This window comes from Myotis brandtii, unplaced genomic scaffold, assembly GCF_000412655.1.
Source record: "Myotis brandtii unplaced genomic scaffold, ASM41265v1 scaffold190, whole genome shotgun sequence".
In the NCBI taxonomy this organism is placed as follows: Eukaryota; Metazoa; Chordata; class Mammalia; order Chiroptera; family Vespertilionidae; genus Myotis; species Myotis brandtii.
The window spans coordinates 4,955,221-4,969,527 of NW_005357076.1; the positions used below are offsets into that span (position 1 = coordinate 4,955,221).

Consider the following 14,307-nt stretch of genomic DNA (forward strand, 5'->3'; position numbering starts at 1 on the left):
TGACCTCCTGGTTCTTAGGTCAACGCTCAACCACTGAGCCACACCAGCCGGGCTATAGTATATTTTTAATGAGTGTAAAATATTAAGTATGAATGCAACTATAAGCATGTATGTGAAAAACAAATCATAGTTAAGGTGGAATTATACTGTTCTTTTGGTTCTATTTGTACTTTATCTTATAAATTACTGGTTAATCAATGATTTCTTAATAATTAATTAATAGAAAATGGTAGAAAGCCTTCCAAATTGGAAAGAGACCCTTAACAGTGAAAATGATTAGGAGCCATTACCTCTAACCTAGTCCCTTATCTGAAGAAACCAGAGCCCAAACAAGTACATTAATGACGAGACAGGGACTCGGACTCAGGCCTCATGATTCCTGAGCAATAGCTTATGTTCTGCCTCCCGGAAAGTTGCTGGTAAGCGGGTCATTTTAACCAGTTAACTGCCACGCATCCGAAACGGAAACCATCCCCACACGCCACGCTATTTTGAATTTAATTTTTAAAAATCAATTTGCAATGAATATTATAAAAATAAATATATTACAGTTTGGTTGTTCTTGAATATTTTCAGCTGAAAATTCTCACGAAAAATGATTTTAAAGTTGGTCAGGGCTGCCACTTAGGGAAAACCTTTTTTTAATAGACGCACGTGGCATGGGGAAGGTCTGCCGCTTGCGTCTACAGACGCTTATGGTGTACAATGGGTTAATGACACCATGTAAATAATGTTCTGATAGGCTGTTATTATCTTTTAGGGACTGATAGAAGGTTCTGCACAGTACCAGGAGAGACTAGAAATGGCAAAGAACTACTTCCAACTCTCAGTAAACCGGCCAGAAAGGTGAGTTTGTCACTACTTAATCATGGCAGCAGAAAGGTAGCTGCCAGAAGTTAACAAGTTACTTACCCTTAAGAATAGTTGCAGAAGTTGGAATTTACATATTTAGATAGTTAATGGCAAGGATCATGATTACTGAAGGGATTGGGGCTGGGAGAGAGGAGGTGCTGTGCATTTGACCCTTGGCACTGATTGCTATTACCATCATCATCATTGGATAATAGCTAACATGTATTCAGTACTTACAAAGCATAGGCCACTTTAAACTCGTTTAATTCCCCCTAACAACCCTATGAAATAAGTGTGATTGTTCTTGTTCCCTATTTACAGCTGAGAAGCTGAGGCCAAGAGAGATTAAGTAATTTGCCAAAGGTCACACAGAGCTAGTAAGTGACAGACCTAAGACTCACACTCAGACAATTTGGTATCCAGCCATGTGCTTAATTCCTATGGGAGTTCTGGGCTGTGGTTAGCTATTTTAGGAAGGTCTAAAACACAGGATGAATCCCTGACTGGTTTGGCTTAGTGGATAGAGCATCGGCCTGCGGAACGAAGGATCCCGGGTTCGATTGTGGTCAAGGGCATGTACCTTGTTTGTGGGCTCTATCCCCAGTAGGGGGCGTGCAGGAGGCAGCTGATTGGTGTTTCTCATTGATGTTTCTGAGACTCTGTCCTCTCCCTTCCTCTCTGTAAAAAACCAATGAAAATATATTCTTTTTTAAAAATATATTCTTAAAAAATAAAACAGAGGATGAAGCAGGCAGCTTCCAAATCAAAGCTCAACATTTTTACTATTGGCAAAAAATTGCATGTAGCTTAAACATCTAAAATTTCAATTATGTTGCAGGAGAGACCTTCATTCCCTCAACCAGGATAATTTCTAAACAGTTTAAAACCAACCTCACATCTCCCTCCAGACCTATTCTTGAATTTCCAATTTTTTAAATAGCTGAATTAATATCATAGACTACCTCCCACTGTCTTTTTTAAATTTTTTTTAATTGATTTCAGAGACAGGAAAGGAGAGGGAGAGAGAGAGAGAAACATCAGTGATGAGAGAGAATCATCAATCGGCTGCCTCCTGCATGCCACCTACTGGGGATTGAGCCGGCAGCCCAAGCATGTGCCCTGACCGGGAATCGAACCGTTACCTCCCATTCATGGGTTGACGCTCAACCACTGAGCCACACTGGTCGGGCCCCACTGTCTTTGAATAGGACGCCCATTCTCCTATCACCCAGATCTCTGGGCTGTCCTTGAATCTGAGACCCCAGAGCCTGTTAAATATCTTGTGTTTGCATTCCTCTTTCTTACTGCCCAGCTACACTAATTATTTATTCCTTGAGCTATGACAATATCTGTGTGTTTCTCAATTTCTAGTTACTTTCTCTTTCAATTCAACAATTAGAGCCAGGAAAATCTGTTTGAAATAAATCTCCTCTCCTAAAAAAGTATTTGAGATTGTGATAGTGAAAAATTACACACAATCTAAGTGTCTATCAATAATAGATACATGAATTACAGTGTCTTTATTTAGAGATGAGCTAAATACACATAAGTCTAATTCAGGATTTCACAATCTCAGCACTATTTACATTTTGGACCTGATAATTCTTTGTTGTGGGTGACTCTCCTGTGCATCATAGGATGTTTAGCAGCATCCCCGGCCTCTACCCAGTAAATGCCAATCGGATTCCCTCCACCCCCAGTTGTGGCAACCGAAAGTGTCACCACACATTGTCCAATGTCCCCTGGGGGACAAAATTGTCCCCCATTAAAAACCACATATATATTCATTTATTCAACAAATAAATTTGGGTATCTCCTATGTGCTAGACGCTATTCCGGACACTGGGGAATCCAAGTAAACCCAAAGTCTGCCTGCCCTTATAGAGCTTACATACTAGCGTAGGGGAAGGATGGTTCACCACTGCATGATATTAGATGGTGATAAGTGCTTTGAAGAAAAAGCTGTCTATGGGAGAGAGACGTGGGCTGCTGTTTTAGCTAGGTTGGTTAAGGAGGCCCTTCCAATGAGAAGAGACCTGAGCGAAGTGAGGGAATGAGGCATATAGGTATTTGTGGGAATAATGTTCCAGGTAAAGAGAACAAACAGCAAATACAACATAGAAATACCCCCACAAACACACACAGGGGCCCAGAATGATACTTGTTAGAGCAGAGAGTGGATTGGAACTGGTGGTGCTAGTCATCACAGGAAACATTCGCTTTATATGTGTTTTTAATAGATAAAAGCATGGCTCTGTGCACTGAAAGGTTGCAAGTTCGAGTCCCGGGCAGGGCACATACCCATATTGCAGGTTTGCTCCCCAGTTGGGGTGTGCACAGGAGGCAGCCAATGTTTCTCTCTTCCCCTCTCCCTTCATCTCTAAAAATTAATAAAGACATATTTTTTAAAAATAAAGTACATATACATGTTACTAGTTTGATTTTTTTTAATGTTAAATGTATAAATATAACCATGTATTTAGAAGTAAATATAACAATATTATAATTCTGGGTCGTAGGAATATGGACATTTGTTATATTATCTTTTGTACTAGTTTGTATTCAAATCTCTTAAACTAAAAGGAAAAATAGCAAGAAGTCATCATTGATCACCCACTGCTTATTTCATTGTGCCCAAACTTCTTAACCTTTTTAGGCTCACTGTGCTCTCATCTCAGTCCATCCATCTGTTCAGCCGCATCTTCCACACTTAAGCCAAACCAAATGCCACTTGCTCTCTGAACATATTCCTCATTTCTCTGCCTCTATACAAATGCTCTTTTTTTTTCTCTTGCCTAAAGCTTCTCTAACCCATCTTACCTGTCAAAATCCTCTCCATTCTTTAAGGCCTAACTCAATTACTTCCATTCTCTTACTTTTTAAAAAAATACATATTTTATTGATTTTAAAGAGGAAGGGAGAGGGGGAGAGAGATAGAAACGTCTATGATGAGAGAGAATCATTGACTGGCTGCCTCCTGCATGCCCCCTACTGGGGATTGAGCCCGCAACCCAGGCATGTGCCCTTGGCCGGAATCGAACCTGGGACCCTTCGGTTTGCAGGCTGACACTCTATCCATTGAGCCAAACCATCTGGGGCATCTCTTACTTTTTTTTTAGCCTCTCTGCTTTCATCTCAGTGAATGACTTTCCCTAGCATGTGGTATTCCTGTATGATTTTATATTTTATCATCTATTATGATTATTTGTAAATTTTTTCCTCCCCTAGTCATATTTACCTAATATGGAGTAGGGACAATATTTTTATCACCAATGTGATTTAGCAAGGCATGCAAATATTTATCAAATGAAGGCAAGTTCATTATATAACTTGATTTGTTCCTTTCTGAATAGTTCAGACAGGGTTCTATGAATTTATATAACAAGTCACATCACCATCATAAAATAGCTCACTCATGTAAACAATCTCAGTGCATATTTCCTCATCAGTATATAGTAGGAGGAGCACAAAATAGCGTCAGAAGGCTTGATTTCAGGCCACTTTCAGCGGTCGCCAACCTTTCGGACCTCACGGACCACCAGTGGTCCGCAGACCACCGGTTGGCGACTGCTGAAATGACTTCCCAAAAGTTGTAGAAGTCACTGGACTTTGATTTTCTCATCTTTAAAAGAGGATAGTAATTAGAGGACTGAATAAGAAAATGTATTTTTTAAGCGCTAGTCTAGCATGTAATACCTGTTAGATTACTTTTTGTTCATACTTCCCTCTGGGTTTTCTTTCCTCATATATAATATAAATACAAATTGAAAAAGGTGTTATACTAGATCAGCAGCTTCATAATGATCTTCTATGGAGCTTATAGAGACAGAGGGAAGACAGAGTAGGTAGGTCTCTGAGTCTCCAGCCTCCATTTCAACCAAAGCAAGACCTTTTTCCAGCTTTATTGACAAAATTGTAAGATCTTTGAAGCATACATTGTGGTGATTTATATATGTATACATTATGAAAGGATTCCCCCAACCAGTTATTTAACACATCTATCACCTCAATTATTTATTTGGTGAAAAAATTTAAGTTCTGTTATTTTAGCAGATTTCAATTACATAATACAGTCTTATCAACTGTAGTCATGTTTTACATTAGCTCCTAAGCCAATAGTCATCCTCTAGCTAAAAGTTTACCCTCTTACCAACTTCTCCCTATTTGCCTCATCCACTTTTCTACTCTGTGTTCCTATGAGTTGGACTTTGTTTTTTAGATTCCATATATAGGTGATACCGTGCAGTATTTGTATTTCTTTATCCGGCTTATTCCATTTAGCATAATGCCCTCAAGTTCCATCATGTTGTAGCTAATGGCAGGATTCCTTCTCTCTCATGGCTGAGTAATATTCTGTGTGTGTGTATGTATGTGTGTGTATATATATATATATCACATCTTCATTCATTCATCTGTTGATGGACATTTAGGTTGTTTCCATATCTTGGCTACTATGAATAATGCAGCAATGAACATGGGAGTGCAGACATATTTTCAATATTCTATTTTCATTTCCTTTGAATAAATACCTGGAAGTAGAATTACTGGTTCATGTGGGAGCTCTGTTTTTAATTTTTGAGGAATCTCCGTACTGTATTCTGTAGTGGCTGTACCAATTTACATTCCCACCAAATGTGCACAAGGGTTCCCTCTTCTCCACATTCTCGCCATCATGTGTTACGTCTTGTCTTTTTGATAAGCCATTCTAAAAGTTATGCGGTAATAGCTTATTGTGGTTTTAATTTCCATTTCCCTGATGATTAGTGATGTTAAGCACCTTTTCATGTACCTGTTAGCCATTTGTATGTCTTCTTTGGAAAAATATCTATTTAGTTTCTCTGCCCGTTTAAAAAAATTTTTAATTGAATTTATTTGGGTGACATTTATACTAATAAAAACCTAGGTGGCCCTCATGCCAGCTGGGGAGGGCAGTTGTGGGTGATCAGGCTGGCAGGGGAGGGCAGTTGGGGGTGAGATCAGGCCAGCAGGGGAGGGCAGTTGGGGGTGACCGGGCCAGCAGGGGAGCAGTTAGGCGTCAATCAGACCGGCAGGGGAGCGGTTAGGGGGCAATCAGGCAGGTAGGCAGGCTAGTGGTTAGGATCCAGCAGTCCCGGATTGTGACAGGGATGTCCGACTGGCAGTCAGACATCCCACAAGGGGTCCAGATTGGAGAGGGTGCAGGCTGGGCTGAGGGACAACCCCCTACCGTGCACAAATTTTGTGCACTGGGCCTCTAGTTGGTTAATAAAAAGGCCCAATCTTCAGGCCTAAACCGGCAAGTGGACATCCCCCAAGGGGTCCCAGATTGGAGAGGGTGCAGGCTGGGCTGAGGGACAACCCCCCCACTGTGCACAAATTTCGTGCACCGGGCCTCTAGTTGGTTAATAAAAATATTTAGTTTTCAGGGGTAAAATTTTATGATACATCATCTGTATATTGTATTGTGTGTTCAAGCCCCAAGTCAAGTCTCCTTCCGTTACCATTTATCCTCCCTCTACCCTCTTCTGCCTCCCCCACCACCCTTTCCCTCTGGTAATTGCTACATTTACAAGGAAACTTCTAGGTAAGATAATCTTTTAAAAACTTTGTTTGGCCCTAGCTGGTTTGGCCCAGTGGATCATCCATGCTGTTTTGATTACTATGGCCTTTATAGTATAGTTTGATATCACGTAGCATGATTCCCCTGACTTTGTTCTTCTTTCTCAAGATTGCTGTGGCTATTTGGGTTCCTTTATGGTTCCATATAAATTTTTGGAATATTTTTTCTAGTTCTGTGAAATACACTTGCTAGGAATTGTGTTGAATCTATAGATTGCTTTGGGTAGTATGAACATTTTAATGATGTTAATTTTTCCTATTCATGAACACTTATTTGTTCCACTTATTTGTATCTTCTTCAGTTTCTTTCTTCAGTGTCTTATAATTTTCCAAGTGTAGGTCTTTTACATTCTTGGTTAAATTATACCTAGGTCTTTTCTCTTTTTTTGATGTAATTGTAAATGGGATTGTTCTCTTGGTTTCCCTTTCTGATACTTCATTATTGTTGAATAAAAATGCAACTGATTTCTAGATATTTATTTAGTATCCTGCTACTTTACTGAATTCATTGATCAGTTCTAGTAGTTTTTTGGTGGAATATTTAGGTTTCTCTATAATCATGTCATCTGCAAATAATGACAGTTTTATTTCTTTCTACCTTTGCCCATTTTTTATTTTTTTAAATTTATCTTTATTGTTGAAAGTGTTACAGATGTCCCCCATTCCCCTCATTTTTTAAATTGGATTGTTTGGGGTTTTTTTCACTTTTGAGTTGTATGAATTCTGTATATATCTTGGATGTTAACCCCTTATCAGATATATGTTTTACAAGTATTTTCTTCCACTTACCAGGTTGCCTTTTCATTTTGTTGATGGTTTTATTTGCTGTATAAAGCAGTTTTTCTTTGAGCTTTTTATATTTTAGAGTTCTTGGTAAATTTTATTTGAGAAAAGGAGGTCTGTATCTTTTTTGTTAAACCTCACTGGAAGATATTTTTCCATTGACTTTTAGAGAGAGTGGAAGAGAGAGGTAAAGACAGAGAAACATCGATGTGTGAGAGAAACACATCTCTTGGTTGCCTCCTGCATGTGCCTGACCAGGGCTCCGGACAGGGAGGAGCCTGCAACCAACGTACATGCCCTTGATCAGAATCAAGCCTGGAACCCTTTGGTCTGCCAGCCGATGCTCTATCCATTGAGCAACACTGGCTAGGGTGGGGTTCGTATTTTAAAAGCAAATTAGACTAGGTAATTCCTTGCAACTTTAAAATGCTGTGTTTTTGTGATTATTCTGAGCGAGTGCTCTTATAAAAAAAATACTTTTTTTTTTTATAGCTCTGTTGCTATGAGCCCAGGTGAAGAAATCTTAACCTTATTACAGACATTACCATTTGATATCGAAGAGCTTAAGAAAGAAGAAGCTAATCTTCCCCCAGAAGATGGTAAGTGAAGGGCCAGGAGAGAGCAGATGGGTTAGAAAAAATTAAAACATTCCACTAAGTCTCAGAGGGTCCTTCCCCGAGAGAGCCTTTCATGTGAACGTGGTATGGCAGCATCACGCTTTCTCCTTTCAGATGACCAGTGGTTAGATCTCTCACCAGATCAGCTGGACCAGCTCCTGCAAGAAGCTGCTGGCAAAAAAGACCCAGAGCCCATTTCCAAGGAGAAGGAGCACTACGACTTAACTCAAGTCTCAACGAGCATGAAAGCTTTCATATCCAAAGTCTCCACCCACAAAGGAGCGGAGCTGCCTCGGTAATTTGTGTTGAAGTATATACCTATAGTCATAACCAAGATGTTGAAGTCATCCGTCACTGCCAAGTGCACACTTTTTTTTTTTTTAAGTAAATGGTTTGTAATGCTTTGTTTCCCTGCTTTGGTATCTAGTAGCATAACTTACTTATCTGGAGTCAGGTTTCTAGTGATCTTATCCTTTGCAATCCTTGAAGTAAGCTGGAGAGACCACTCAACATCGCAAAGCCACCATATCAGAGCCGTTCAGGGCAACTGTGCACTTTACTCTTTCAACTTTCACTCAGAACCTTATGGGCTCCTCACATCCAGCTCTCAGCAAGCTCAGACTTCTCATCTCCCACTTGCAAGCATATTGGAATCTTCAAACTCAAAAGAGTGGGAAGAAATAATAGAAGAATTGGGAAGTTATATTTGGCAAGTAATGGGGGGAAAAGGTAGATGGGATTGTTACTTGCACAGCAAAAATATCTTTATCAATGTTGATGCTGTGGAGCTCATGAGATGACTACAATTTATGTTCAATATTCTCCAAAACAGCAGGGGTAAAGGAAAGTTTGTTCTTAATAATTTTTAAAGATTTGGTTCTTAAAGAACTTTTTTTGGCTAATGTTAGCTATATCTTGTAGGAGTTTGAAAAGGGTGGGTAGATCCTTAAATGAACTGAAAGTTAAATGTGCCTAAACAAAGTGCAATTTTTACTTTGATTTTATCAGTATTTCCCATTTCTGTTGCCCTGCAAGACCAGTAAGTATAAGGATTTTTAAAATTTAAACTACTGCCCAGCTGGTGTAGCTCAGTTGGTTGAGCGTCAGCCCATGCACCAGAAGATTACTAGTTTGATTCCCGATCAGGGCACATGCCCAGGTTGTGGGCTCAATCCCCAGTAGGGGGTGTGCAGGAGGCAGCCAATCAATGATTTCCTCTCATCATTGATGTTTCTATCTCTCCCTCTCCCTTCTTCTCTGAAATCAAAAAATATATATATTTTTAGAAAAATATATTTTAGCCCTAGCCTGTTTGGCTCAGTGGATAGAGTGTTGACCTGCGGACTAAAAGGTCCTGGGTTCAATTCCAGTCAAATGCACATGCGGGTTGCTGGCTTGATCCCCACTGGGGGGCGTGCAGGAGGCAGCCAACCAATTATTCTCTCTCGTTGTTTCTCTCTCTACCTCTCCTTTCTTCTCTAATATCAATAAGAATATACTTAAATATATGTTTTTTAAATAAATAAATAAAATTTAAACTACAGTTTTCCTGTTGCACCTCTTTTGAGGTTATATCTTTAATAGTGTTCCTAAGAATGGGACTTTAGAAAAAGTTTCAAAGAGTTATGTTCTAGATAAATTGTTTTTTTTCTTTAATTTTGCAGAGACCCATCTGAAACTCCAATCACTTTTGATGCAGATTCTTTCCTTAATTATTTTGATAAGATTTTAGGTAAGTTACAGTGTGATGTTTGTTTTCATTTTGAAAGTAGTATGGGTAGGGAAGTGGAGCATTAGATCTTTCGGAAGACAAAACAATGCTTTCTCTTCATAATTTTGAGCTGCTTTCAACAATGAATTCCTGCTGTCTTGAATGATTCTGCAGAGGATGTTTAGCTCAGTGCTTAACATAGTAGTTGCTTAGAAGTAGTTGCTTAAGTACTAGAAGCCAGATGCACGAAATTCGTGCAAGGGGCTCGGCCCATCGCAGCCCCGGCTGCCTGGTGGCCCTGCCCACTAGTCGTTCCAGAAGGTGGTCCAAAAGGTCGTTCCGCTGTCTGGTCTAATTAGCATATTAGCTCTTTATTATATAGGATTTGTTGAATGAGTGAATGCTGTGTGTTAGAGTTTACCTTGGCTCCCATATTACATTATTTTTTCTCTTTTATACTTATTGCACTTACACACTAATAATAGCCAAATAGCCCAATAAGAGAAATCAACAATGGATATAAAAAGGTATAGCCTTGAAGAAGAAATATAGTTAATAAATATTTGAAAATAGTTAACTGTTTTTAGTATGCAAGTAAATACACAGTAAAAATAAGAGATTACTTTTTTGCCCACCATATTGGCAAAAATTTAAAAGAATGATGATAACCAGTTTTCTCAGGGGTTAGAGAAATGAGCACTGTTCAAAGCGGGGGGGTGGGGAGTGTAAGTCATCTTTCCTCAGGGCAGTTTGGTACTCTAGAATGTTTATAACCTTTGCCTTAGCAATTTCTTTTTTTTTTTTTTAATATATTTTATTGATATTTTACAGAGAGGAAGGGAGAGGGATAGAGAGTTAGAAACATCGATGAGAGAGAAACATCGATCAGCTGCCTCCTGCACACCCCCTACTGGGTATGTGCCTGCAACCAAGGTACATGCCCTTGGCCGGAATTGAACCTGGGACCCTTGAGTCCGCAGGCCGACGCTCTATCCACTGAGCCAGACTGGTTAGGGCTGCCTTAGCAATTTCGATTCTGGGAATTTACTCTGTGAAGAAGATATATGTGCTAAGATGACGACTGCAGCATTGTAGTAGCAGAAAAATTGGAATATTCTAAATGTCTATCACAAGGGAAATGGTTAAATAAATTATAGTACAGTTGACCCTTGAACAACATGGGACTAAACCATATGGGTCTACTTACACGTAAATACTGTAAATGTATTTTCTCTGCCTTATGATTTTCTTAACACTTTCTTTTCTCTAGCCTTCTTTATTATAAGAATACAGTATATAATACATATAACATACAAAATATATGTTAATCGACTGTGTGTGTCATCGGTAAGGCTTCTGGTCCACAGTAGGCTATTAGTAATGTTTTTGGGAAGTCGAAAGTTTTATGCATTGTCCAAGGGTCAGCTGTATACCCTATTAGGAAATGCTTGGTGATGAGGACAGAGCTGCATAAAGGTCTGTATAGCCACCAAACTGTTAAAAGATTCCTAACTCAAGGAAGAGAGTGAAATGTGAGGCAGTAATTCTGAGCATCTCGTCTGCATGCCCCTAGCCTGCCGAGACACTAATTCTGTATGGCTTGAATGTTCACATCAAAATGTATTTATGCAGCCCAGCTGGTGTAGTTCATTGGTTGAGTAAGCGTTGACCTGTGAACCAAGAGGTCACAGTTCAATTCCTGGTCAAGGGCACATGCCTGGGTTGTGGGCTTGATCCCCAGTAGAGGGCATGCAAGAAGCAGCCGATCAATGAGTCTCTCTCATTGATGTTTCTTTCTCTCTCTCTCCTTTCCTCTCTGAAATTAATAAAAATATATTTTTAAAAACATCTATTCATGCATATCATAGTTTTTAAATTTTTAAGTGAATTAATTCACTTTTAAAAAAAGAGTTGAATCTTTCATTTCAGCTTGTGTGCTTTTCTGCAAATATCTGCCAGCAGTACCCTTTTCTGGAAGTGATTTTTGTGAAGGAGTTTGCCTATGTATATTGGTTCTTTTCTGCAAATAATAGTCTAAGTCTTTTGGGAGGTGTAATCACTCAAAATTTTTTACCAAGTGGCATTTTCTGTGTTGGGATGTAGGACCAAGGCCTCCTGAATCGGACTCCGATGACCAGGATGAGGAAGACTTTGAATCTTTAGAAAGTGATGATGACTTGGATTTTGAAACACAGGAGCCTGGGGAAGAAGCATCTGTAAAAGGAACACTTGATGATCTCAAGTCATACATGGCCCAGATGGACCGGGAACTGGCACATACCAGCATTGGCAAAAGTTTCGCCACCCAGAAGCAAATGGTATGTGTGGGTTTAACTTCTTTCCCTTTCTGAGTCTATTACAAAGGATAGCTAAAAACATATTTTATCTTAGTGGGTTTTTTTGTTTGTGATCATTTTTTTGTGATAAATTTGATTTTTTTTTATTTGAAATAAATAGGAATACTAATTTTTCCTAACTCTGGTTGGATGATGGATTATTAACTTTATTTTCCTAAAATAAGCTTAATTATATTACTTACTCTGTTATCTATCAGGATTTAAAATAATGTCATGTGATTTGTTGAAATTAGTATGTGATACTACTACTAAGAGCTTACACTGATTTTTTTAAAAAGGAGAAATGTCTCTAAATACCCAAATATTTTTGAAATCTTAATAGTATTTGATTTGTAAGTTTCCCTACTTTAGAGCCAAATGTAGAATTCATCTCTCATTTGTGTTTTAATCCTACTGATTATGCCAGCACTATAACACTAGACAGAGAGGCGTCTCACGGATGAGTGTTTGAAATCCATCTCTGCCATCCACTGTGACTGTCCATTAACAAATAATCCTCATGTCATGGAACCAAATGAGACAACAATAAAACCCATAATGGACCTTAATTAATGTTATTCCCTTGTTTTGATCATCTAAGCCACATTTAAAATTACAACCACTTTTGATATTGCCAGAACCTAATAGAAACCATACATTAGATTTGTCTAAAGCAGTGTTTCTTAAGTGGTAGTGTGAATATGAGCCACCTAACCATATTAAAATATAGATTCTGGTTAAGTATGTCTGAGGTGTGGCCTCAGATTTTACGTTTCTAACAAGCTCTGAAGCGATGCACATGCTACTGGTCCATGGACCACTTTGAGTAGATCAAGTTGTATCTTTCAAATCCTTTCCCCAACTTGTGAAATCAGAGGCTCGAGTAACAATTCAGAGTCTTTGTGGTTCAACCCCAAGAAGTGTCAGGTTTTTACTTTGCTTTTTCATTGGGAAAAAGAAAAGAAAATTTAGTTTCTTTTACTTAGGAAAAAATTTACATTCTTTTTTAAAATGTTTGTTTTTATGTTTATTTTTTTAAAACTGTTAGGCACCGTATAAATGTACGTTTTTAACCCTGGTTATCTCCCTTAGGCTATTTCAGAATAGGGAAGACAGTCATTCAATTTGTAGAAACTTTTACTAGAAAGAAGTGTATTATAGTCTTTGGAACCAAATTTTAATATATGTGTTAAATTACATAGTTTATTAGACTTCATTTTTACTTTCTATCAAGAAGAGTAATTTGGAATTCAGTTTTCCATTGTTGGTTAGCTTGCCATTGTAACTACCACAGCCTATTGACATATTATCCCATGATTTTCTTTCCCTCCATGAATAGGAATCTCTAGCCCAGATTACCAATAGCAATTCAGATGAGGAAGATGCTGCTGCAGGAGACTCTGCTATGACACCGGTGGATGTAGACCTAAACCTGGTTTCAAACATATTGGAATCGTACAGTTCCCAGGCTGGACTGGCCGGACCTGCTTCCAACCTCTTACACAGCATGGGGGTGCAGCTGCCGGACAACACTGATCCCAGACCCACAAGTAAGCCAGCGAAAGACTAACCAGCCCATCGAGCCTGTCGTTTCTCTTTTTAAATAAATATTGAACCGGAGTGTGCTCCTTTCTAGTTTACTCATTTAGTAAAAAATATTTCTTCAGCCCTAACCGCTTTGGCTCAGTGGGTAGAGAGTCAGCCCCCGAACTGAAGAGTCCCTGGTTTCTGGTCAAGGGCATGTACCTTGGTTGCGGGCACATCCCCAGTAGGGGGCGTGCAGGAGGCAGCTGATCGATGTTTCTCTCTCATAGATAGTTCTGGCTATCCCTCTCCCTTCCTCTCTATAAAATCAAAAATATATATATTTAAAAATATGTATTTCCTCATTACAAGTTTCACAGGTTGACTTCTCAAATGTTGCCCTCTCTGCCAGGGTCTTTGTGATCTCCAGGAGGCCGCACAGGTTTTGAAGTCAGAAGAAGAGATGACATTCACATAGTCCATGTTTAGAACATTGTTTATTTTTATTGAGGACTAAATGTTGGGTAGAGAAAGGAAGATAGTAAAAAATAAGGAATGAATGAGTTGCTTTTTTATTCCAGTTACCAGGAATGACCTTAAGCCAGGCTCACTCTGGTGACAAATACACTGATTTTAATGTTTAACTTGTTTTTACTATTCTACTTCATAGACCCAGTGGGTTCTTTTTATCCTTAGCACCTTCATCATTAATTGCCACATAAATATTCTCCAGCCAAGGTCAGCCCTGTACCAAAGTTCCTTCTATTTATGTCAATTGCAGTATCCTAACCTTGTCCTCTTTTGCCTCAACTTTCAGATATCCTTGGAGTTCTGAAAAGCAAAGCTCTCTTCCCACTCATTGCTGGGAAACAAAGTTCAATGGTGC

The 14,307-nt window shown here is 39.0% G+C and overlaps 1 protein-coding gene across 5 annotated transcripts in view; it reads left to right on the forward strand.

Annotated features, from left to right (window-relative positions):
* Window positions 1-13,518, forward strand: part of ECD (ecdysoneless homolog (Drosophila)) — a 27,395-nt gene extending 13,877 nt beyond the window's left edge. For all 5 annotated transcript variants that reach the window (XM_014538388.1, XM_014538385.1, XM_014538386.1 and 2 more), the window contains exons 9-14: window positions 761-846; window positions 7,726-7,832; window positions 7,965-8,145; window positions 9,515-9,582; window positions 11,665-11,879; window positions 13,237-13,518. In XM_014538388.1, coding sequence (XP_014393874.1) covers window positions 761-846; window positions 7,726-7,832; window positions 7,965-8,145; window positions 9,515-9,582; window positions 11,665-11,879; window positions 13,237-13,467 — 888 coding nt within the window. In that variant the 3' untranslated portion in view covers window positions 13,468-13,518. The remainder of the gene's footprint in view (window positions 1-760; window positions 847-7,725; window positions 7,833-7,964; window positions 8,146-9,514; window positions 9,583-11,664; window positions 11,880-13,236) is intronic.
* Window positions 13,519-14,307: the final 789 nt, after the last annotated feature.